General features: G+C 44.1%; 1 protein-coding gene across 2 annotated transcripts in view; it reads right to left on the bottom strand.

Moving 5' to 3' along the window:
- The window catches only part of LOC147440248 (uroporphyrinogen-III synthase, chloroplastic-like), a 76,585-nt gene that overhangs the window by 30,928 nt on the left and 20,358 nt on the right, over window positions 1-25,299 (bottom strand). The window contains exons 3-4 of one of the 2 annotated variants that reach the window (XM_086530038.1): window positions 17,668-17,755; window positions 17,525-17,597 (exon numbers count right to left, since the gene is read on the bottom strand). In XM_086530038.1, coding sequence (XP_086386164.1) covers window positions 17,525-17,597; window positions 17,668-17,755 — 161 coding nt within the window. The remainder of the gene's footprint in view (window positions 1-17,524; window positions 17,598-17,667; window positions 17,756-25,299) is intronic. The other variant, XM_086530039.1, reaches the window with a different exon arrangement.

Raw genomic sequence — 25,299 nt, 5'->3', positions numbered from 1 at the left:
CATCTCTGCTTTGATATCGGACTGGAAACAGGTCACCTTGCATTTGACCTGGGCTGGTCGCACCGAGCATGAAGGTAACTCTTTGAGGTTGGAAAGCATTCATTGGAGAAGGGCTGCCTGCTGACTTTGGTGGACAGCTTTCGACGCCAGGCTTACTTTCTTTCTCGTCGTGGGCTGCGTATGCTTGCTGATGTTGTGAATTCAGAAGGGAATGTGCTTCGTTTTCACAAGATGGCACGCACTTTTGGTTTAGGCATGCATTATCGACCTCTCTCGCGGCAATTGCACCTCATGCTGGCTGACCTACTCCCCATTCTACCTCTGGCTGTTGGAGGCCGTATCATGAATTGGCGACTGCATCAATTCAACTTCGCCACAATTTCTGCTCGCCAGGTTTACAACATTTTGTTGCCCGATCCGTGGCTTGCGGACCACAGCAATGCCCTATGGTCACTACAGCGTTCCACCCGTTGGTGGCAGAAACCCCTTACTGCCATTTGGAAGAGCCATTTGCCTCTTAAGGAACGTCTATTTCTGTGGCGTTGTGTCACCAGCGTGTGACTACTATCTATCCTTATTGTTGATTTCTTTCTTATTATCTATTTACTTTCACTTTTTGGAAACACCCCTCGGGAAATCTAACTGCCCTACATTGCATAGCTAGTGTGGAACTGTCCAGAGGGAGTCCAGGCCTGAGGGCAAGAGAGCACTAAGGTTGGACAAGGACTATGGTTAGCAAAAGTGGGATCATTGACTAGCCAAAGTGAATCCTTTGCTACAGAGGCTACATTTCAGTTCTTGGTGTGGCTGCAGTGTACAAAGGGGGTCGGATGACCTAGAAAGATACAATGGCAGCATCTCCTAAAATTTAGGGAACTGCTATTTTGGGACCTGAAAATGTGTTTGCGTCATTACCTCCGGAATGACAAGGAGAACATTTTCTTACTCTGCCGTGAAGTCAACTGGGCGACCGGTTGGGAGATTTTTAGGCGGCAACCCCGAAACGGGAAAATGCTTGTAAATGCGCCAAGTGGCACATTCTGGTGCACTTTCCTCATGCAAGAGAAGGTGGCGCTGAATTTTAAGCCGGGAGAGGCTCATTTTCAGATTTTGTCACAGGTTAAGAGCTATGGAGTGCTTGCTTTCCCTCCTATGTACAGTGCGGTGCCAGGAGTGATGCCGTGCACGCTACACACTGCCCTCTCTCTCCCCTATGGCAGTATGTTATGCCCCTCTAGTGGGCTTTTCATTTGACCAATGTACATTTGTGTGGGTTCATGCGCGATTGCCGAGGCAAGAGCCTCTTGCACAGGTACTGGATTAGCTAGCGGCTAATCCCCCGCAGGTACAGGTGAATTCGGAGAGGTTTCACGCCAGAAATCTCGTCCGATTCAAAGGGCAAGTAGCCCTATAGGTGCGGGAGCTCGAGGACTTGCTACGGATGCGACCGGCACGTGAAATGGAGCCCGAAACAGTAAATTACAGCCTGCTGTGTATTTTTGCAGGTTTAGGGTTTTGGCCCTAAACGGTCCCTAATACCCCCAGGAGGTTCGGGGACGCGAGGGGACCGCTGTACAGGTGATCTAACGCATTTTCGGGGCTGAAAACAGAGAATTCCGCGTGCTGCAGATTCTCGCCAGGTTTTGCAAAGTTCTCGTATGCGTCGGGAAAGTTAGTCAATGCGTGGGAATACTGACTGTGAAGGGTCCTAGTACAGTTATGCTGCCGAAATCGGGCCGGAACAATTGAAATTCAGCCAAGTTTGTGCGGGGCAGCTTGTAGGGAACCACAACGTTTATTCCTCTTTTGAACAATAAAGAAATACCGAAAGGGGCGCCTAAGTTAGGGGCCAATCTGGTGTCGGTCTACTCATACAGGTGCAATCTAGCAACCTGTGTCCCTCTCCCCTTTGTTGTGTCTTGAAAGTACAGGTAAAGTGGACGACTAATTAAATGGGTGAAAGCAAATAAGGTTTAAGTTTAAAGTCTACCGCCCTTTTTGGATTGAACAGGCCGGTTTCATGGTTCCATCGTCGGGATTAAATCACTTTTTCCCATAGAAGTGAGCCTTGGTCAGTTTGGACTTGAAGACAGAGGGGATTATAGACCAGACACAGGGAATTGCAATTATGGCTGACAGACCAGATGATGTGACTGAAGAGGTTTCCTCTTCACAGGGTCAACAGACACATGAAGTGGTGAGTCCTCAAGACCACCACAGACGGATGATGATATATTCAGGACCCAGTTGGCTACTGCTGTGGCTATGTTCACACAAGTAATGCAGAATCCAAGGTTTTTAGCCTTTCTGCAACCTCCTGTTCCGTCTCAGCAAGTTGGGTCACTGGATCATATTCAAAAGCCCGTTAAGGCTCAAGCACAGGTGATTCATATTGCACAGTCAATTGAAACACCTGTACACTTGACGGAGAACATGCAGTCTCCACAACCTCTGCCTAAGGTGCAAGAACAGGTGGTTGAGATGCCAGTCTTTCAAGCTGTACCAGTTCAGTCCGCCACTTTTCAGCAGCCTATAGCTGGTTCTAATGGGCAAGGAAGTAACCCACAGGCTATGCAACAAGTCTTCCCACCACCTTCAGTACACCCTGGCTATTTTGGAGGTGGATCGGTATTCCAGAGCATGGCTGGTCATGCACCTAGAAATCAATTTTACACGCCAGGAACAGTGTTTGGGGGTGCTCAAACAATGATGCCTAACCCCATGTATGGTGTCATGGGCATGCTACCGGGGTTTCAAAGCACTCAGAGCCAATTTGGGATGCCACAGGCAAATTTTGGTATGGCTGGAATTACAAATCAGCAGCCAAATATGGCATTTCTAGGTCAACTTAATTGCGGTCAGGGAACACAAATGAACCCTAACAGTGTTCCCATGTTTCAGTCACTTCCATATGACAATTTAACACCACTGGAGAGGCCAACTCCGTACAAAGAAGGTGGCAAAGGTGTGACATTCACGACCTTTATAGGGTTTGATGACAAGAATTAAGGCTCTCTCATTCCTCCAACAGTTTGACAAGGCCTATGCAGGGCGAAACTTTACAGAGGCTTCAAACGTCCGCAAGGCAGCCACTTTCTTGACAGGGAATGCGGGACAATGGTGGACAACTTTATTGCTTCAAGGGCAAGCTCCGTCCACATGGATTTACTTCAAGCAGATTTTTGCAGCAACATGGTTATCGGATGACTTTGAAGCAGATGTCATGACAGAATGGCACCAGCTTAATGTTGCTACTTGCAAGAATCTGGATGACTACAATCGGAAGTTTTGGAAAGCTCTACTTCCAGTAACTTCCTATAGGTTTGTGCCATTGACAGAACAAATTGAAAAATATTGTTGTGGCCTACCCAAAGGATTGAGAAAATACTGCACGAAGACCAAAGTCACTACTTTGACGCAGCTCATTGAGGTAGCAAACACTGGCAATGGTTTGCTCAAGGGAGAAGACTATGAATTCAATACTGGCGTCAAGGAAGGATCAGCCAAGAAAAATTCAGCGAAGAAGCACGTTCCCAATGAGGCTCCAAAAGGGACTCAGGAGCCAGCCAACGCAGGGAAAGGCAAAGCTTCGGCTGAATCAGAAAAGGGACCAGCCAAGAAATGGAAAAGACGTTTTCCTCGCAAGTCTGAAGAGCAAAAGAAGGTCCTAAGGTCAGAGAACAAATGCTTCATCTGTGAGCAGCCTGGCCACATTGCTTACAACTGTCCTACAAAGAAAAGGCCAGCTGATTCTGAAGACAAGGAGGACAGGAAAGGAAAGAAGCCCATGGCTGGTCTAGTGCCAGATATGGTGGGCGACAAGCCAAATTCACATGCAAGTGCGCTTTGCAGAGCATGGGGAAAGGTCAGGGATCAAACAGTGCTTATTTTCTTTGATCCAGGTGCCAAAGCCAACTTCATTTCCCCAGAATTGGCTTCAAAGTTGGGAATCAGACCTGAAGAGATGGGGTATACAGCAGAGGCAGGTTTGGCATGTCCTGGCCATACAGAGGCTGTGACACCCATCATTGGAAAGTTGCGCCTACATATCCAGTCCTATGTAGATGCTAAAGAATTTTACATCATGCCACTGGACGGATGTGATGTGTTGTTAGGTATTCCTTGGTTGTTTCGTGTACACGGAATCATGGATGCCTACAACAAAAAGATCACTGTACAGAGCAGGGGAAAGACTCACATTCTGGATGTAAAGCTTAAAGGGGAGTCTATTCCCACTGTATCAGCTTCTGCTATTACTTCTGTAATGAAAAAGCATCTTTCTGCGTACTTGGTTTTTGCACGTGAAGTGTCATATTGTGATGAATCAAATTTATCTGTGCTAGACAAAGAAAGGTCAATGTTTTTACAACAATATAGTGACTGCTTTTCCGATTCACTACCGTCTCAATTACCGCCAGAGAGACCCCAGGACCATGCGATAGATTTGGTGCCAGGCAGTAGCCCACCAAATAAGCCTCCGTACAGGGTTAGTGCGGCTCAGCAGAAAGAGATAATGGGCCAAGTACAGGAGCTGTTAGAAAAGGGGCTGATTCAGCCCAGTTCATCTCCATTCTGTTCTCCAGTGTTGTTGGTGCAGAAAAAGGATGGCTCATGGCATATGTGCATAGACTACCGTGCACTGAACAAGAATACCATCAAGAATAGGTTCCCTATACCTAGAATTGATGATATTATGGACAAATTAGAAGGAGCAGCTATGTTTAGCAGGATAGATCTAAAGAGTGGGTACCATCAGAAACGCATTAGTTCAGAGGATGTGCACAAGATTGCTTTTAGAACAACGTTTGGCCTTTACGAATTTTTAGTGATGCTCTTTGGTCTCACAAATGCTCCTGCTACATTCAATAGGATGATGGACAGAATTTTCCGTCCACACCAGCAGTTTGTTGGTACATTCTTTGATGACATGATAGTCTACTCAAAGAATGAAGAGGAGCATAGGCATCACTTGGCCATTGTGTTCAAAGCGCTACGCAGTCATAGGTTGCTCATCAATGCAAAGAAAAGTGAGTTTTTTCTGGAAGAGATTCACTTTCTGGGACACATTGTCTCAAAGGATGGTGTCAAAATGGATCCTGCAAAAGTTGAAGCGATCAAGTCATGGCCAGATTTGAAGACGGTGCACGATGTCAGAAGTTTCTTGGGACTATGCTCCTATTACAGAAGGTTTATCCGAAATTTCGTTGAGATTGCTTCACCTTTACATACTCTTCAAAAGAAGGCAATCACCTTTAGATGGACACAGAAAGAGATTTCAGCTTTTAATCTCTTAAAGGAAAAGATGACTTCAGATCCAATCATTGTGTTGCCAGATCTTAGGAAGTCATTTGTGGTCCAATGTGACGCCTGTGGTAGTAGCATTGGTGCAATGCTAATGCAAAATGGCAAGGTAGTAGCCTATGAGAGCAGAATTTTGCAAGGGCCAGAGATGACCATGCAGGTCTATGAGAAAGAGCTACTGGCTGTGATTCATGCGCTCTTAAGTTGGAAACACTACCTGCTAGGTGCAGATTTCGTTGTCCAAACGGACCATCAGACCTTGCGATACTTCTTGACACAGACAAAGTTATCTGAGAAGCATATGCGATGGGCAAATATCTTGTCCATGTTCCACTTTCACATTGTGCATGTGGAAGGCAAGAAGAACGTTGTGGCTGATGCCTTGTCAAGGAAGCCACAAATTTCAGCTGTGTCGATTCCTTATCATCATGCATTTGATGATATGAGGGAACAGTATGAAAATGACGAAGATTTTGCAAGGGTCTTCGAGCACCTAATGGATGGACAACGTCATGAACACTATCTTCTCAAAGATGGATTCATGATGATGCATGGCAGATTGTGTGTCACAAAGCCATTGCGACGCAAAGTTATGGAAGAGAGTCATGTCCCACCGTATGCAGGGCATCGTGGTAATGATGCTACAGTTAAAGCGGTTGAGACATTCTTCTATTGGCCTACATTGAGAAGAGATGTGGATGCCTTTGTGCGAGAATGCCTAATTTGCCAGAAGGTCAAGTTTGACAGGCAAAAGGCACCAGGGTTATTGCAACCACTACCTATTCCAGATAAACCATGGGAAAGTATTGCTATGGATTTTATCTTTGATCTTCCGAGAACGCAGACAGGAAACAATGGTATTTGGACCATTATTTGCAGATTTAGCAAACAGGCTCATTTTATTCCAGTCAGGAAGACGATAAAGCCAGATCAGATGGCACGCTTGTTTATGAGCAATATTTTCAAGTATCATGGCATGCCACAGTCGATTGTTAGCGACCGTGATCCACTATGACAAGTTTGTTCTGGAGAGGCTTGTTTGAGAATATGGGCGCAACGCTCAAATTCTCTTCGTCATTTCATCCTCAAACAGATGGGCAGTCAGAAGAGGCAAATTCTACTGTCCTAGATCTGCTGAAGTGTTATGTGTCAGAGCATAAAGGAAAGTGGGAGCAATATTTGCCATTGGTGGAGTATGCATACAATAATACAGTGCATTTATCAACTGGCAAGGCACCTTTTGAGATAGTTGAAGGTGACAAGAAAGTTCCTCCCGTACTGCATACAAAGGACAAGATATTTGAAGCAGACAAGTATGTTCAGGACATGGATGAAATGTACAAGAAGGTCAAAGTGGCCTTAGAAAAGACTCAAGCAAAGCAAAAGAAAGAAGGTGATCGTCACCGTCGTGAAGTAGTATATTCACTTGGTGATTGGGTGCTTCTACGCTTTGAAAAGGCAAGGTTAAAGAAGATGAAGGGCAAGGAAAGATTGTTTCCAAAGCTCAGCATGCGTTACTATGGGCCTTTTCAAGTCTGCGACATAATCAGTGATGTTGCATATAGGCTGAAATTGCTTGACAGTTGGAAGATTCACAATGCGTTTCATGTGAGTCTTCTCAGACCCTATGTGGGTGATATGCCACAAGATATGCCAGCTGAAGATCAGCCGGAAGTCGAGGAACTTGACGAGATCTTGGTCCCGGGTTTCTACACTCATGCGTCTCCGTTTTCCCGTAGCGGTCTTTCAGAAGAAATTCTGGCTTTTTGGATTCATGTCGCTAGCGTTAACCTTTCGCTACTTTCTTCATATGGGTCAGATATTGGGCCTTCTGGAGTATTTGACGCCAACACAACTCCCGCATGTTTGACCACATTGATCTGGACCCTTTCCCCTACTTTAAGATGTCTCTTCGGCAATCCTTGCGTTTTGCCCTCACTGCTGGGGATATATCCCCTGACCTTTATCAGCTCTCTTATGTTTGTTTCTAGAACATTTTCATACTTGAACACATTGGTGTTCACCATGATGTATCGACTTCTTGTTGTGGGTTTTCCTTCTTTGAAGGTTTCCCACTTGTAAATTAATCAAATGCACTTACTACAAAAAAAGGTGTGTATTATTTTATATGTGTGTGTGTGTATCACTGTTTTACTTATATAATAAGACATAGAGAGATAAACATATATACATATACATAAATAAATAGATATATGTATATATATATATATATATATATATATATATATATATATATATATATATATATATATATATATATATATATATATATATATAGATATATAGATATACATATATATAGATATATACATATACATACATAAATAGATATATATATATACATATACAATATACATACATATATAGATATATATATACATATACATAGATATAGATATACATATACATATACATACATATATATACATATATATATGTATATATATAGATATGTATATATACATATACATAGATATAGATATACATATACATACATACATACATATATATATATATATATATATATATATATATATATATATATATATATATATATATATATATATATATATATATATATATATATATATACACACACACACACACACACACACATATATATATAGAAAATTATAAAAGAAATTTGTACACACTAGCCAAATGTCATAAAAACCAAAATAAGCTAATTGACAATACTGACAAAGCAGCATCAGAAAATCCTGAAGAAGTTATCACTGAATCAATCGACTAGAACTAAAGCAGACCAGTTAGAACCAAGATGGGATATACCCAATGCAAAATATAAATTAGGTATTAAACATCATGAAGCTGTATTTCATGGAGACCTGAATTAGTTTGATTATTTTTATGAAGAAACAGTGTACAATGGCCTCCAAGAAGAATACTCAACTTTCATCTCCCCCTTATGACTACAATTTCGGCATAGAAGATGACACCAATAAAAGTGAAATTGATTATTCACAGGTGCATATCCCTCTAGTACCCTTTCATATGGAGAAAGATGAGCCCATGGAAGAAGCCTCTACGAGTGCTTCAGTCATTCCAACTCCCCGATTTGTGCAAGGAATAAGAAAGATAAATGGCATCACATTCTACAACATTGACAACATGGAACAAGGGGAAATCATCCTTGTTCTAGAATATACGCACAATTAAATTTACCAACAAATACTTTTTGGAAGAATGAGGCAACAAACTATTGTGGAAGCAGCAATCAACGGATTTATTGGCATACTAAAGGCTTTGTGAGAAATGCTTCCCCAAGGAATTAATAATTCTATCTTATGACCTCTTAATGACAAACCTCCAATGCTCGTATTGATCAAAGGCATCTACAAGGAGTTCATTGGACATCAATAAAATCGAATAAACCTGGCTCTTCAAGCTTTTCATGAAACCCAGATATGCAACATCTCCTCAATTTAAAGATTTCTACATTTACTACAGAAATCAACTTTATAAGGTAGGCAAATATCACTCTGGAAAAATAAAAGCAGAATTTGTCCATAAATTTACTTCTGAAAAAATTAGAAAACCAAACGCTTGGAGATATTATTCAAATAGTAATACAAGAATTTTGTATCCAGAAGCAAGCGCAGAAGGAGTTAAAGGAATCAAAACCTCTGCAAACAGAACTACTACTCCAAAGACATTGGTTGTGCAAACACCAAAAAGAAATGCTCCTCCAGGAACTCGAAAAAGAGCAAAAAGGAAAAGAAATTTGCAAGACAATCAAAAGCATCCCTTTGTCAGAAAATGTACGTCTACTTCTTCTAAAAATGAAAATAAATGTTTTATCTCTGGCAAAACAGGTCAGAAAATGTACGTCTCTTAACGCCCTAAGAAGAAAAAATCAGTGGCATTCAAAAACATTATTTGGAAGATGGCTATAGCTACTCTGACCTCTTCTCCGATAAAATCTCAAACTTTGAATTCAGCATTACCCAGTTTAAAAGCGAAATCTCTTCCTCAACAAAAGACTCTTCAAGCATAGATTCAGAATTGGAAGATTGCCTTTTAGCTCTCAGTGTTATGAGTATAGAAGATTTCATGCCAACTCCCTTCAATCCTCAACAATGGAACCCTCGCGCGCCAAAGTAAACCCCTCGGGCTGCTTGCCGTTTGAGTAGGAAATCAACCCATTGGCCTACATCCTGAGCCGTAGGCATCCTACCCGGGAAAAAAAGAATCACCCCGTTAAGAGCATATTGAGCAATAGCATCCATAAGCTCCTGTCTAGGGATGCACACTTCCATAACGGGAGCCGATCCTTCCCACGCTTGACATGCATCCTCGAAGTCCTCATGCAAACATTCTTTGATAAGGCTTAAAGCATCCATATCCGAAGATTCCATGGCTTTCCGGTGCTTGTATATACACTGATCAATCGAATCCATGTGAACATGCATGCATTTGTGTGCACAGCATGTTAACTATCTTGCGCCTTATCTGACCCCTGCTGCCCTCTTTCGCCCTTTCCACCCTGGCTCTTCTCCCTTACTCAAATCTTCCCATGCACCCTTGCAGCCAGCTCTCAAGCCAACAATTTGCAATGGCAATGTGCCACGCCAGAAAACATTGCAGAATAGTAGTATAGATAGCACATCTGCATGTTCACAAAGCAAGGCCAAACATCTCTACTGTCCTCCCTTCTAGAACCACCATGTGGTATGCTAAGTATAAGCAGTGAGAACTAGGAAAATATGCAACGAGTAGATGTGGTACTTATTTTTACTGTGGTGTACCAGAACAAACCTCATTCTGGAGTTTTAGCAGCTCTTGCACTCATTTTCTGTCCTTCATATTTTGTTACAGCTCACTGTGAATAAATAACAGCAATGCTGTTTGTGTTTATGGAAGGCATCATGCAATCATATAGGGCTCCCAAGAGTTTTGCAAGAAGTCACAATCATAGCTCGTTGCTGGTGATTACCTTCAATGACTGTTTCAAACCCTTGCTTTGGACAAGTCCCTATGAGAAGATAACTCCTGCAGCCTATGTTAGTTTTCAAACATTGCAACATCCGCATGCATAAAGTTGGATAAGCAAAGGAAGTCTTTGCCTCTACTTAAAGCAGATAAAAATTCGACAAAATTCGCATGCAATGATGGTTGAGGAACACCTCAGTACACATTATCAATAAGGTTTACTGGAAAAGCAGACCAGCATTTGAATATCCAATTTTCTACAACATCTTCTTGCTGCCCCAACCCTTCATTGTCTGATACTAATTTCCCTTCAGCAAACTACAGAAGCTCAGTAGATCTGGCATTGTGGGTTGTACAATAGCGCGATCTAGTTACCAGCTTGCAAACTCTGAGGATGCAGTAAATAGACACAATAGACATTCTTTTAACTTAATAATTTGAGAAGTAAGTCAGTAGACCTAGCATTGTGGCATGTACAATGACACTATCTGGGTACCAGATTGCCAACTTTGAGGATGCAGTAAATAGACACAATAGACATGCTTTTAACTTAATAATATGAGAAGTAAGTCAAATGACTATCCTCCGTGTTATTTAATGTGTGTGTTTGGCTGATATCCTGTCACGTGTGCAGGAGGGATCCTAGGGGAGCACTATCATTGGTATTAGAGGAACATCCTGCTCTCTTAACAAGACATGGCAACATGCACAAAACAACTGCCATGAAGGAATGCTAGCACCTCTTGATGTCAACGTGGCTGGGAGTATCGATGGCAAAAATCATCATTCCCTCCATGACCGCTCATTTACCTTCAAGAATAAGTATCACAAGCTTGTAGGCTAAATCCTCTTATGAGAGTATGATGGGCAAGAGAGCCCAGTAGGGTGGTACCTCTGGCCAGCCAGACCCTGGAGCATATTGGTTTAAATCTTGAAGTTGCAATTGCATTTACTTCATGTCTCTGGTCAGCCTGTCAGCCACATAGCAAGTTCCACCTGTGAGGATGCCCATTGATGAGCATTCCAATTTCCACCAAGCCCAGGCAGTGTCTCTTAGCACCCCAGCAGGTCATATGTGCAGGCCCTTCATGGCTGCAGAGGGGGGATCAGCCGGTCATTTCCGCTGGCTATGTACACTAAACCCATTGGTGGCTGGGGCAACACAATCAGCTATTCCACACTACACAAGCCATTACCAACTGCAGAGCCAAAAGGAGGCCAATCAGGCCATTTCTACAAGTGACTCGCCACTCAATGATCTGCCGGAGTAGGTGCTCAGCAATCAGATGGTGACTAAGTGGGGGGCCCAAAGTCGGGTTAAAAGGTCCTACGCAATTGTTTCATGAATTTCTCCCATAGCCATGGCCAATCAAGGTAATTTTACTTCACTCTAAAGGGTTGTCCAACTGCTGTTCTTCTTCCTTCTTCTCAATTCCCACGAGGCATATCCGTCGCAAACCTTTTGTAGTGGCTCAAACATTACCTTCAAAGCATTTCTGCGATCTGGCCACGCCCCTTTGGCAGCCTCCTTCTGAAGCACACATGGATGGCTCAAGAACTTTGTCCGTCTATGGGAGGCTCTAACTTGGAAGATACTAAAGTACCTGATCGAGTGGAAACATAGTCACGAGTCAGCTCGACTTGAGACCACGAAGATTGGGAACAACAAACACATCCCCAGATATTAGGATGGTATCAGCCAGTGTGAATTGGGCCCTTCAGTGACAGTCAAGGTGGTTCCAAACGTATTGAACGTGGCTGATTTGTACGTATTGTACGTTGTTTGGTACACCAAATATTTTTAGGTACGTCAAAATATGTACTCTAGTAAAAAAACCTCGATTCACTAAACTTTCTAGGACATTTCCAATTAAAAACAAGAGAAAAGGCAACAACTTTTAAAGACATTTAAAGACATGTTTTACAAGACATCTACATATTGTGGAACTATTGCAAGAGACTTCAGATGACATTGATGATTGAACAGACATATTGTTAGGTGCAGCGGAATGATTGTTTGCACTTTGCTCAAGATGAGTGCTCCGAACTGTGCTCAAGGTTCCTTTTAGTTCTTATGGAAGGGAGAGCCTTCCGTTCTAAATGGAAAGTGCTATGATCACAACAAAGTGAATGGACACTGTGCGTGCAAGTGTATGAAACTGAGAGATAGAGAGAGAAGAGAGATACGACACTAGAGACGCAAAACACTCCTCCGAAGGCCCCACTCTCGTCGGCGAGAGTGGTCTACTTATTGATTGCACAAAGTGGTACAATGACGATGCAATGGACTGATGCAACCTGGGACTATGCCGATGATGACGACGGTGATGACAACGACGACCTTAGGGCTGAAATCTGTGGTCTTCTATCTGCTGAATTTCGGGGCTGTTTCGGTGGCTGAAAATGACTGTTTTGGCTGCGTTTTCGAGGGCTGAAAATGGGGATCTTCGGCAACCAACTAGGGCTGAAATCTATTGTCGTGTGGAATGCTGAAAAACATTGAACATCTGTAGCAAAGGGGGCTGAAAATGAAAACGCTGATCTGCCCTGCTAGCTTTAGTGAAACACGTTGGTGGTTCTGGGTCTGCTGGCGATCATGGGATGGCTGAAAACGCCAGGGCTGTGGGGGTGCTGAGGATATGCAAAAACGCCAGGGCTAGGTGTTGGTGGAGAACAAAACGCTAGGGCTGATTGTCTGTGGCGATGAAGCAAGGCTGAAATCTGGGACTGTCGGTGATGATCAAGGCTGAAATCGCCAATGCTAGCTGGGGATGTTGATGGAAACCAAAACGCTAGGCTAATGGTTGACGATGATGAAGACCAAAAACGTTGGGGGTACTGATGGGGGTTCCTGCTGAGAAGGTGCTTGTTGAGCGGGAAGCTCCTGCTGCCTCTTCTGCCATTTAGTGCTAACTTGGGTTTGCTTATATATTTTCTTAGCAAAATTGCCCTACCTACTTTTGTTGGGAAGTCACTTAAAAATAGTAACTGAAAAATACCAAAAATAGGGAAAATAGGCTAAATGCACTGGAAAATTCCCCTGATGGAATCTGATGGATTCTGAAGGGAATACTCATGATCATGCTGTGTGCAACCAAAGGATATGCATCTACACTCAGTGATTGGGCATGCACGGTCTACGAATAGACTCACAAAAGTGCGAGATCACTTCTAATCTCGACTTGACTGGACTGACTGAACCCTGATCATGCTGTAGCTTGTCCACGGACTTGTCCACAGACACACAGGGTTGGATGTGTCACGTGACATCCCCTCCTTTTCAAAGTGAGGTACTGGTACCAAACTGTATGGCATCGAGGGAGATCGCCAATAGCATCCGAAATCTTGGAAGGGACTCTTCGCCGGCCCACCCTGATGTGTGGGTCGTGCAGTACTTGAACTTCATAAAGGTCTGTACCGCTTGCTTTTTTGGGCCGTGCCGAAAGCGACACAAAGTCTTCTGTGGCTCCTTCAATGCTTCAACTTCGTTGAGAGTCATGCTTCCTTCTTCTTCAAGAATCTCCATGGCTGAAAATTCATGAAACCATTTCCAACACAAAACCATGAACATATCTATTCCATGTAAAGTGAGTGGAAAAAATCTTGTCTTCCTCAAAGACTGTGCATGCAATGTAGATGAATTAATAGACGAAGTGTCAAACCGTTCACCACACACACGCAAACAATGAGATCGAATCTTTTTCTTCTGATCTAAAGCAATCAACTGTGGCAATTCACAACGGAAATGCCCATGCTTGGTGCTCATACTTTCATGTGCTCATTCTACGAATGTGTCATGCCAAGGAAGAGACATGGGATGTGACTTCCTTACATACATACTTTTCACCTTTTCATGAGAAATCCGCATACATTCGTGCTCATCCATGAGAGAAACGTGCTCAACATACAATATGTCATGCTTAGGAAAAGGGATCACATAAAGATGCTCACTAAAATATAAGAAACGATCACGAATGAAACACTCGAACAATGCGTACGTATCAATCATGCGAACACATAATACTTCCTGTGAGGGTTCTTTGGACCTATGCTCGAGAGCCAAGATCGGTTCTTCCTGAATGATCGAATCGTCCTGTGGGAGTTCTTTGGACCTGGACTCGAAAGCCAAGATCGGTTCTTCGTGATTGATCGAATCTACAACGAGGTTACCTTCGCTAGAAAAAGCATCCACTAACACATCATCCTTGTGAACAATCACATCAGCTTCATGCAACTCATCATGCTTGTGAGAAATAACATCTTGATCATGCAAATCATCATGCTTGTCATTGTCATTCAAATCATCATGCAAATCATTATCAATCAAATCATCATGCAAATCATGTGTATCTTGCTTTGGAGAAGAAGAGACTGAGACAGTCTCCTTTTCCCGATCCTGTTGATTCTGTGCCTACATTTGACAAAAGAGTCGCAACATCTCTTGCATTCTTGCTTTGGTCTCGCGGTCATATTCTGCTTGTCTTGCTTTGTTCTCGCGATGTATGGCTGCCACTCTTTCTGTGTATTGACGCTCTATGGCTGCCATCTTTTCTTCGTGTTCACGCTCTATTTCTGCTTTTCAGTCTAACTTCTTGTCCATAAACAACTGCGGCAGCTCCTTCATAGGAATTAGTGCAATCCTTGACGTAGGTGGGGAAGGGTCAGAAAAACCTCCTGGTGGAGAAAATTCTTCTTCGCCTCTCTCATGCTCATCACCTCCAAGCGAAGTATCCATTCCGCTTCGAGTGATGATCATTCTGAAGTCGTGGTTCTTGTGGGTTCTTGTGGTCTTGGGTCCTTAAGTTCACTAGAAACTTGGGTTCTTGAGGGTCTTGGGTTCTTGGGTTCTTGAGGGTCTTGAGGTTTCCTTTTGATTGCAAATCACGTTTGAGAAGGATCTTCTCTTCACCCGAGTTCTACTCTTTTCCGCGGGCGCACCCCTTCGCGGCCTTGCGCTCACACCAAGGTTGCTTTTTCCACCTCACGTCTATTGGCCGGCCGCTAATTGCGCAGTCCGCTCTCAATGAGTGAAAAGAGACACAAGGGGAGGCTGGACAAACCCTTCTTTCCTGGGATTCCTGTCACTCTTCAACAAAACACGATTAGGAATCGACACGCCCAAGCGACCTTGGGTTCGTGCGACCTCAACAAGCAAAAAAAATTATGTGGTTCTTGTGGTTCTTTCCTTGAGTGATACAGAACAGTGCCAAAGCTCTGATACCAATGTTAGGTGCAGCGGAATGATTGTTTGCGCTTTGCTCAAGATGAGTGCTCCAAACTATGCTCAAGGTTCCTTTTAGTTCTTATGGAAGGGAGAGCCTTCCGTTCTAAATGGAAAGTGCTATGATCGCAACAAAGTGAATGGACACTGTGCGTGCAAGTGTATGAGACTGAGAAATAGAGAGAGAAGAGAGATACGACACCAGAGACGACGTAAAACCCTCCTCCGAAGGCCTCACTCTCGTCGGCGAGAGTGGTCTACTTATTGATTGCACAAAGTGGTACAATGACGATGCAATGGACTGATGCAACCTGGGACTATGCCAATGACGACGACGACCTTAGGGCTGAAATCTGTGGTCTTCTATCTGCTGAATTTCGGGGCTGTTTCTGTGGCTGAAAATGACTGTTTTGGCTGCCTTTTCGAGGGCTGAAAATGGGGATCTTCTGCAACCAACTAGGGCTGAAATCTATTGTCGTGTGGAATGCTGAAAAACATTGAACATCTGCAGCAAAGGGGGCTGAAAATGAAAACGCTGATCTGCCCTGCTAGCTTTAGTGAAAAACGCTGGTGGTTCTGGGACTGCTGGCGATCATGGGATGGCTGAAAATGCCAGGGTTGTGGGGGTGCTGAGGATATGCAAAAACGCCAGGGCTAGGTGTTGGTGGAGAACAAAACGCTAGGGCTGATTGTCTGTGGCGATGAAGCAAGGCTGAAATCTGGGACTGTCGGTGATGATCAAGGCTGAAATCGCCAATGCTAGCTGGGGATGCTGATGGAAACCAAAACGCTAGGCTAATGGTTGACGATGATGAAGACCAAAAACGTTGGGGGTACTGATGGGGGTTCCTGCTGAGAAGGTGCTTGTTGAGCGGGAAGCTCCTGCTGCCTCTTCTGCCATTTAGTGCTAACTTCGGTTTGCTTATATATTTTCTTAGCAAAATTGCCCTACCTACTTTTGTTGGGAAGTCACTTAAAAATAGTAACTGAAAAATACCAAAAATAGGGAAAATAGGCTAAATACACTGAAAAATTCCCCTGATGGATTCTGAACGGAATTCTGATGATTATGTTGTGTGCAACCAGAGGAATGCATCTACACTCAGTGACTGGGCATGCACGGTCTACGAATAGACTCACAAAAGTGCCAGATCACTTCTAATCTAGACTTGACTGGACTGACTGAACCCTGATCATGCTGTAGCTTGTCCACGGACACATAGGGTTGGATGTGTCACGTGACACATATCAAAGCTCAAATGAGATCTGAAATAACACATCAATACTAAAAACATCAAAGTACCAAAAGTGTACGGAATGGTTCGAAAACCCTCACACTCAATTAGGTGGCCTTATCTCCCAAATTTTATTTTCTTTTAAATTGCCTTGTACCAATCGATCCATACCATTCGGATCCGTATAGTACAACCGTCTAATACAGCTAAGATTGATACGTACGTGTTGAATCAACCTTGAGGTGTTAATAGAGTGGTAGTGCTTGCCCAGAGTCCAGATACACCACCCAGCGTACAAGCTTGCAGCATGGGATACCAATCCTTGAGGTATGGTGCAAGGCCACAATTGTTACAAGTTCCCACACTTAGTCAAACTCTATGGATTTAAGGTGAGTCAGATGGCTATTTTATGTCTAATTTCAGTGTCTATTTGGCTTGTGTCATGTCACGAGTCATAGAGAAGCAGTGTCAGATGCTTAGACCTCAAGAGATTATACGACCTCTAAGCACCTTCAAGTGCCAAAAGAAGCAATTTTTTGAGAATAAACGTAGTGTTTGCACATAATTCGTAGAACAACCGTGCATGACACGTGTATCAAAACTACATAACTGAATTCTATAATGGCTCGTCTTGAAAGAAAGGGACCCAAGCATAAAAAACAAAAACCATGAGCATGGCAGCTGAAAAGTGCTTACATGCTTTAATAAATGAAGTTGCAAAGTTAGACAATAAGTGTATACAAAAGTTTCATAAACCATTCATCAAGAGCATAATTCAAATAGGAAGCTTACTTACTTCCAACCTTCTAAAAAGACAGAAGCCGCTTCTGGCGAAGTGATCACTATCCAATCAAAAGTCTTTTCTGCAGCTACAAAATCAAACTCGTTCAACCAAGACAAATGTGACACTCCAAGCTTCTAAAAAGAACTATGTTTAACCTTGGATTACGGAAGGCAGCATGTCCAAATCAGGCCCTTCTTTGTGCTCGATAAGTGGAAGTTCTAAATTGGAAATCCCATGTGAATCCTGCGCAGGTATAATCGTAGAGTTAATCAATCTAGTTTTTATCAATATATCTGCTGAGATACTGGAGTAGAGGAGAAAAGAAGGAAGGAGGGGGAGCCGCTGGTGTGATGCACATAGTCTATACTTAAACCTATCAACATTCTTAAAGACAATCATAGATGAACATATCATCTGAGAGCTTAGCCTGTAAATGTGCCAGATTATAAGGTCGATTTGTCAACACAAGGTAAAAAGTTTCAAATGAGTTGAAGTCCAAATCCACTAGCAAGCAAAAGATACTAATGAGTACAACATAACCATTGTTTGAGTGCCCAGTTATTATTACTGAAAGAAACAACAACAATAACTGGGTAATCAACAAAGATTCTTTACCTATGTGTGTGTGGACATGCAATAACTCCTACCTCTAGGACATAGGACACCTTAGGAAGTGTTTTGGCAGCCTTGTGAGCCTCTCAGAGGACCTGCATGCCCAAGCAGTTAGTTAGGATGCATACCCTCTGATTGCACATGAGCACCTTCTTGCGTGTGCTAGGTGTAGGCACAAGGAAGTGTGCACAGTTTAGGACTTTAATCTTTAGAACTTAGCCTAGGTAGTTAGAGCATGTGAAGCACCTATTATTCATGATAACTCTATTAAGAAGTGACAATTTAAGTGGAATCGTGGGAGCAAATATATTGCTTGACCTCCACTTCAGAACCGTATAAACATGAGCCCTTGGCTCACCCTTCAATCGTCAGAGAATCCAGAATGCACAAGACGGGTAACCAAGACTCGTAGCACCCAGCACATCGCAACGCTTCTAGTCAGCCATCTGCCTCATCGTCCAGTGTTTTTAGCACCCTCAGCCATTAGCGTTTTTGGCAACAACATTTTCATTCTAAGCATCTCCTCAGCCTCAGCACCCTCAGCATCAGCGTTTTCAGCATCCGCACCAACATCCCTGCATTTTGCAGATCTCTTGCCCGTGCCCCTTGGGTTTTCACCTTTCAGCGCTTCGGTGCCTCTGTACTATGAAAACCCAGCCTTCCAACGCATGATTCCATCAGCATCCAGCATCATTATACCATCATTTTTGCAATCTAAAGCAAATACAACTCGAGCAATAGAGTGGGGGCCCCTTGGAGGGCGGTTTAAACTTTGGGACTCCATTTGGTGTCCTCTCTCTCTCTCTCTCTCTCTCTCTCTCTCTCTCTCTCTCTCTCTCTCTCTCTCTCTCGTGCTGCTCCCTACTCTGCACCCTCACGCTGCCCCCCCTCTACTCCCTCGCGCTACCCCCCCTTTGCACCCTCGTTGCCTCACGCTCTCTCTCTCTCGCTTTCTCTCCCTCTCTCTCCCACTCCCCTGCTTTCCTGCTCCCGTTTCAGGTTCTCTCTCTCTCTCGCTCCCCTGCCCCCTGCTGTGCACCCTCCCGCTGCCCCCCCTCTCCACCCGCGCTACCTCACGCACTCTCTCCAGCTCCCCTGCTCCCTCACGCCTCTGCACTCCCCCCCCCCCCCCACCCCACCCTCGCTGCCTCACACTCTCTCTCGCGCTCTCTCCAGCTCCCCTGCTCCCTCACTACCCCCTACTCTGCACCCTCGTGCTGCCCCCCCTCTGCACCCTCGCTCTTTCTCCCTCGCTTCCCTGCTCCCTCGTTGTCCCCCCTCCCCCCCGCTCTCCCTGCAACCCCAAACCTTTGCGCTCCAACCCCCTGTGGGCCCGTGCGTACAGAGAGAATAGGGAGGGAAAATAAGCGTAGAGAGAGAGAGAGGTCCCCTACGTAGAGAGAGAAGTGGGAGGGTTTTTTAAGCGTAGGGAAAGAGAGATAAAAAGCGTAGAGAGAGAAAGTGTAGAGAGTTTCTGTCCGCGTAGAGAGAGAAAACCTACGCGCGTAGAGAAAGAGAGGGTTTGATTTTAAAATTATTATTAAAAAAAAGGAGCGTAAAGAGAGAAATTAGGGCGCGTAGCGAGAGAGAGAGAGAGAGAGAGAGAGAGAGAGAGAGAGAGAGAGAGAGAGAGTATGCAAAGTGTGGAAACACATGTGCGCATATGCTCTCGTTTTGGCGGCTATTAAGCATGAGAAAGCAAAACGACCCCTTATAGGATGCTATCCAAAAATGCAAAGAAGAAATGACGAAAACCATTAGCAAGATGAACCGCAACTTATTGGGCGCAATAAAAATGCTCGAAGGACGCGTGTTGATCCAAGAAAGTAAGATAAATGCACTAGAAGATCGTGTGATGGCTCAGGACGAAGAGATTGCGTCACTCAGGAAGGATCTCACTGAAGCACGATCAAGAAACACACTTGAGGAGGGAGAATTGCAACCCTCACTAATAGAAGAACTCAACACGATCAAGGAGCAAGTAAGGGCCATCAAAGAAGAAGAAGAGCACCACAAAAAAATGACGACGTCTTGATGGATGTTATTACGAAGACTCAACAGAAGGCAGATGAAGCCGAGAAATGGATCAAGGTTGCCAAGAAAGGAAAAGGCGTGGGTCAAGACTTGGATCCAGATGATTGAAAATAAAGGCACCTTGCGATAAAGAGGCTTCTCCTGTAACAACTTCCTTGTAAGAGCGAACCACCTTGTCCCAAGCTTCAACCAAAGAAGTGTTGTCATTACAAGGGAGTTTTTTCTGAGCAACATTCTTTAAAGGGAGCACATAATTACGAGAAGATGTCGAAATACGGGTTGTAGCAGCTTTAGCGGGTTTCTTGGGCACTATCCAAGTTTGAGAGGTCGAAACATGTCCTTTTTCTTTGTCTTTAATATTTGGAGAAGCAGAAAGTGCAGACAATTGTAATTGTTTCCCTTTGCCTTTATACGCCACAGTTGTTTGGGAGGAGATTGAAGATTTCAGAGGTGAGCAAGGTTGAGGAGTAGGGACAGCCGAAGGAGGTGGTTGCAAATTTGGTTCCAGACATTCGAACTGCATATGACCAAATTTGCCACAGCGGAAGCAAGAGTTTGCAAACTTACCCCATTAAAGCTTAAATGGACGCTTTCCAACCACTACATCTCCATAATCGATCGAAATGCTTGCTGGTGTGGGGATATCTGTGTCCCAACACAAAAACGGTTTGTGTTTGCGTCCAGCTTAGGAGGGCAAATGACTTTGCCCAGCTGAGCAGCCAACAAAGGAAGAAAGTGACGCCAAGTGCGAGCAAAGTCGACTACCTCAACCCAAACGGGACACTTGTGACGAATGAGACTCTGATAGTCCTTGGTGAGAGCCCAGGGCAATACATGAGTCATCTGCGTATTGAAAAAAAGAGGAGACATTTCAAGCACAGCATCCTGAGCATCCGTGTCGGCCAGCAAGACTTCATAGAACCCTCGCGCGCTGCTCATCCATAGCCTGCTCATCCCTACTCTCAATCTCACCCACATAAACCAAGCCTCTGTGTCTCTGCTCTCAATCTCACCCACATGTACCTAGCCTGCTCATCCCTACGGGCTATATGTATCAATGGCCGGAACTTCTCTCTGAATAACACTGCCAATCCCCTTGATCCCCGCCCTCTGTGCTCTGATCGTGTCTCCTGTCTGCATGCTGTCTCCCATTTGTATCCACTGATGTGAGGCATAGATTTCCCAGGGGCCTGATGTGTCTCAGAGTAGAAGATGATGTCTCTTCCAGTAAAACTATCCTCAAAAGCACCCAGATCAAGGCACATGGATCCATTACACTTCCAGGTAGCAACTTTGAGTGTGGTATTATTCGTCTCGCATCGTCATGTGGAGTGTCGCTCCAGTATTACCACTCTGCCATCTCGGTAAAAGGCAATCTTGCCTTTTTCCCTTGCCGCTCTAATCTCCGGCATTACTTCTTGCATATGAGCAATCTGCGAGAGGGTGAGATCATCTCCGAGAAAGATGTCCGTCTTCTTCAGAGTTTGCCTTTTCTTTAAAAAGTCCTTTGCTTCCATGGAGGGAAAACGAAGGATGCGTGCCCCCTCTTTCGAGGTTTCCCCATTCTCTCTACACTTTCTCTCTCTACGCTTTTTATCTCTCCTCTCTCTCTACGCTTAAAAAACCCTCCCACTTTCTCTCTACGTACGGGACCTCTCTCTCTACACTTATTTTCCCTCCCTATTCTCTCTCTACTCACGGGCCCGCAACAAGGGGTGGGAGCACGAGGGTTTGGGGTTGCAGAGAGAGCGCGGGGGGGGGGGGGGGGGGAGAAAGAGCGAGGCTGTAGAGGGGGGGCAGCCCGAGGGAGCGGCGCGAGGGTGCAGAGCAGGGGCAGCGCGAGCGTGTAGAGCAGGGCGCAACGAGAGAGAGAGAGAGAGAGAGAGAGAGAGAGAGAGAGAGAGAGAGAGGGTGCAGAGGGGGAGCAGCGCGAGGGTGCAGAGCAAAGAGAAAGGGGGGGGGGGGGGGGGGGCACCGCGCGGGGGCAGAGGGAGGGGCAGCGCGAGGGAGCAGGAGAGAGAGAGAGAGAGAGAGAGAGAGAGAGAGAGTTCAAACCCCCCCCCCCCCCCAACTCTATTGCTCGAGTGGTATTTCCTTTAGATTGCAAAAATGTTGGTATAATGATGCTCGATGCTAATGGAATCATGCGCTAGAAGGCTGGGTATTGATGGTACAGAGGCACTGAAGTGCTGAAGTGTGAAAACGCAAGGGGCACGGGCAAGAGATCTGCAAAATACAGGGATGTTGGTGCAGATGCTGAAAACGCTGATGCTGAGGGTGTTGAGGCTGAAAATGCTAATGCTGAAGAGATGCTCAGAATGAAAATGCGGTTGCCAAAACCGCTGATGGCTGAGGGTGCTAAAAACACTAGACGATGAGGTTGATGGCTGATTAGAAACGCTATGATGTGCTGGGTGCTATGAGTGTTGGATACCTATCTTGTGCATTCTGAATTCTCTGATGATCGAAGGGTGGGCCAAGGGCTCATGTTTATACGGTTCTGAAGTGGAGGTCGAGCAATATATTTGCTCCCACGATTCCACTTAAATTGTCACTTCTTAATAGAGTTATCATGAATAATAGGTGCTTCACATGCTCTAACTACCTAGGCTAAGTTCTAAAGATTAAAGTCCTAAACTGTGCACACTTCCTTGTGCCTACACCTAGCACGCGCAAGAAGGTGCTCATGTGCAATCAGAGGGTATGCATCCTAACTAACTGCTTGGGCATGCAGGTCCTCTGAGAGGCTCACAAGGCTGCCAAAACACTTCCTAAGGTGTCCTATGTCCTAGAGGTAGGAGTTATTGCATGTCCACACACACATAGGTAAAGAATCTTTGTTGATTACCCAGTTATTGTTGTTGTTTCTTTCAGTAACAATAACTGGGCACTTAAACAATGGTTATGTTGTACTCATTAGTATCTTTTGCTTGCTAGTGGATTTGGACTTCAACTCATTTGAAACTTTTTACCTTGTGTTGACAAATCGACCTTATAATCTGGCACATTTACAGGCTAAGCTCTCAGATGATATGTTCATCTATGATTGTCTTTAAGAATGTTGATAGGTTTAAGTATAGACTATGTGCATCACACCAGCGGCTCCCCCTCCTTCCTTCTTTTCTCCTCTACTCCAGTATCTCAGCAGATATATTGATAAAAACTAGATTGATTAACTCTGCGATTATACCTGCGCAGGATTCACATGGAATTTCCAATTTAGAACTTCCACTTATCGAGCACAAAGAAGGGCCTGATTTGGACATGCTGCCTTCCGTAATCCAAGGTTAAACATAGTTCTTTTTAGAAGCTTGGAGTGTCACATTTGTCTTGGTTGAACGAGTTTGATTTTGTAGCTGCAGAAAAGACTTTTGATTGGATAGTGATCACTTCGCCAGAAGCGGCTTCTGTCTTTTTAGAAGGTTGGAAGTAAGTAAGCTTCCTATTTGAATTATGCTCTTGATGAATGGTTTATGAAACTTTTGTATACACTTATTGTCTAATTTTGCAACTTCATTTATTAAAGCATGTAAGCACTTTTCAGCTGCCATGCTGATGGTTTTTGTTTTTTATGCTTGGGTCCCTTTCTTTCAAGACGAGCCATTATAGAATTCAGTTATATAGTTTTGATACACGTGTCATGCACGGTTGTTCTACGAATTATGTGCAAACACTACGTTTATTCTCAAAAAATTGCTTCTTTTGGCACTTGAAGGTGCTTAGAGGTCGTATAATCTCTTGAGGTCTAAGCATCTGGCACTGCTTCTCTATGACTCGTGACATGACACAAGCCAAATAGACACTTAAAATTAGACATAAAATAGCCGTCTGACTCACCTTAAATCCATAGAGTTTGACTAAGTGTGGGAACTTGTAACAATTGTGGCCTTGCACCATACCTCAAGGATTGGTATCCCATGCTGCAAGCTTGTACGCTGGGTGGTGTATCTGGACTCTGGGTAAGCACTACCACTCTATTAACACCTCAAGGTTGATTCAACACGTACGTATCAATCTTAGCTGTATTAGACGGTTGTACTATACGGATCCGAATGGTACAGATCGATTGGTACAAGGCAATTTAAAAGAAAATAAAATTTGGGAGATAAGGCCACCTAATTGAGTGTGAGGGTTTTCGAACCATTCCATACACTTTTGGGCACACACCTATGGTACTTTAATGTTTTTAGTATTGATGTGTTATTTCAAATCTCATTTGAGCTTTGATATGCCTGTTCAATCATCAATGTCATCTTAAGTCTCTTGCCATAGTTACACAATATGTAGATGTCTTGTAAAACATGTCTTTAAATGTCTCTAAAAGTTGTTGCCTTTTCTCTTGTTTTTTATTGGAAATGTCCTAGAAAGTTTAGTGAATTAAGGTTTTTTACAAGAGTACATATTTTTACGTACATCAAAATATTTGGTGTACCAAACAACGTACAGTACGTGCAAATCAGCCACCTTCAGTACGTTTGGAACCACCTTGACTGTCACTGAAGGGCCCAATTCACACTGGCCGATACCCATCCTAATATCTGGGGATGTGTTTGTTGTTCCCAATTTTCTTGGTCTCAAGTCGAGCTGACTCGTGACTATGTTTCCACTCGATCAGGTACTTTAGTATCTTCCAAGTTAGGGATCTCCTTAATGGGAACAACTTGCCAATCGTTCCTTTAAATGGCTAACATGGAATGCTTGGGCACCCCACTTAGTCACCATCTGACTGTTGAGCAGCTACTCCGACAGATCATTGAGCGGCGAGTCACTTGTAGAAATGGCCTGATTGGCCTTCTTTTGGCTCTGCAGTTCGTAATGGCTTGTGTAGTGTGGAATAGCTGAATCGTGTTGCCCCAGCCACCAATGGATTTAGTGTACATAGCCAGCGGAATTGACTGGCTGATCCCCCCTCTGCAGCCATGAAGGGCCTGCACATATGACCTGCTGGGGTGCTAAGAGACACTGTCTGGGCTTAGTGGAACTTGGAATGATCATCAATGGGCATCCTCACCGGTGGAACTTGCTGTGTGGCTGACAGGATGACCAGAGACATAAAATAACTGCAATTGCAACTTCAAGATTTAAACCAATATGCTCCAGGGTCTGGCTGGCCAGAGGTACCACCCTACTGGGCTCTCTTG

Source organism: Adiantum capillus-veneris, chromosome 15 (genome assembly GCF_014529385.1).
Source record: "Adiantum capillus-veneris isolate H3 chromosome 15, ASM1452938v2, whole genome shotgun sequence".
Classification (NCBI taxonomy): Eukaryota; Viridiplantae; Streptophyta; class Polypodiopsida; order Polypodiales; family Pteridaceae; genus Adiantum; species Adiantum capillus-veneris.
This window is presented reverse-complemented; position numbering and strand designations above follow the sequence as displayed.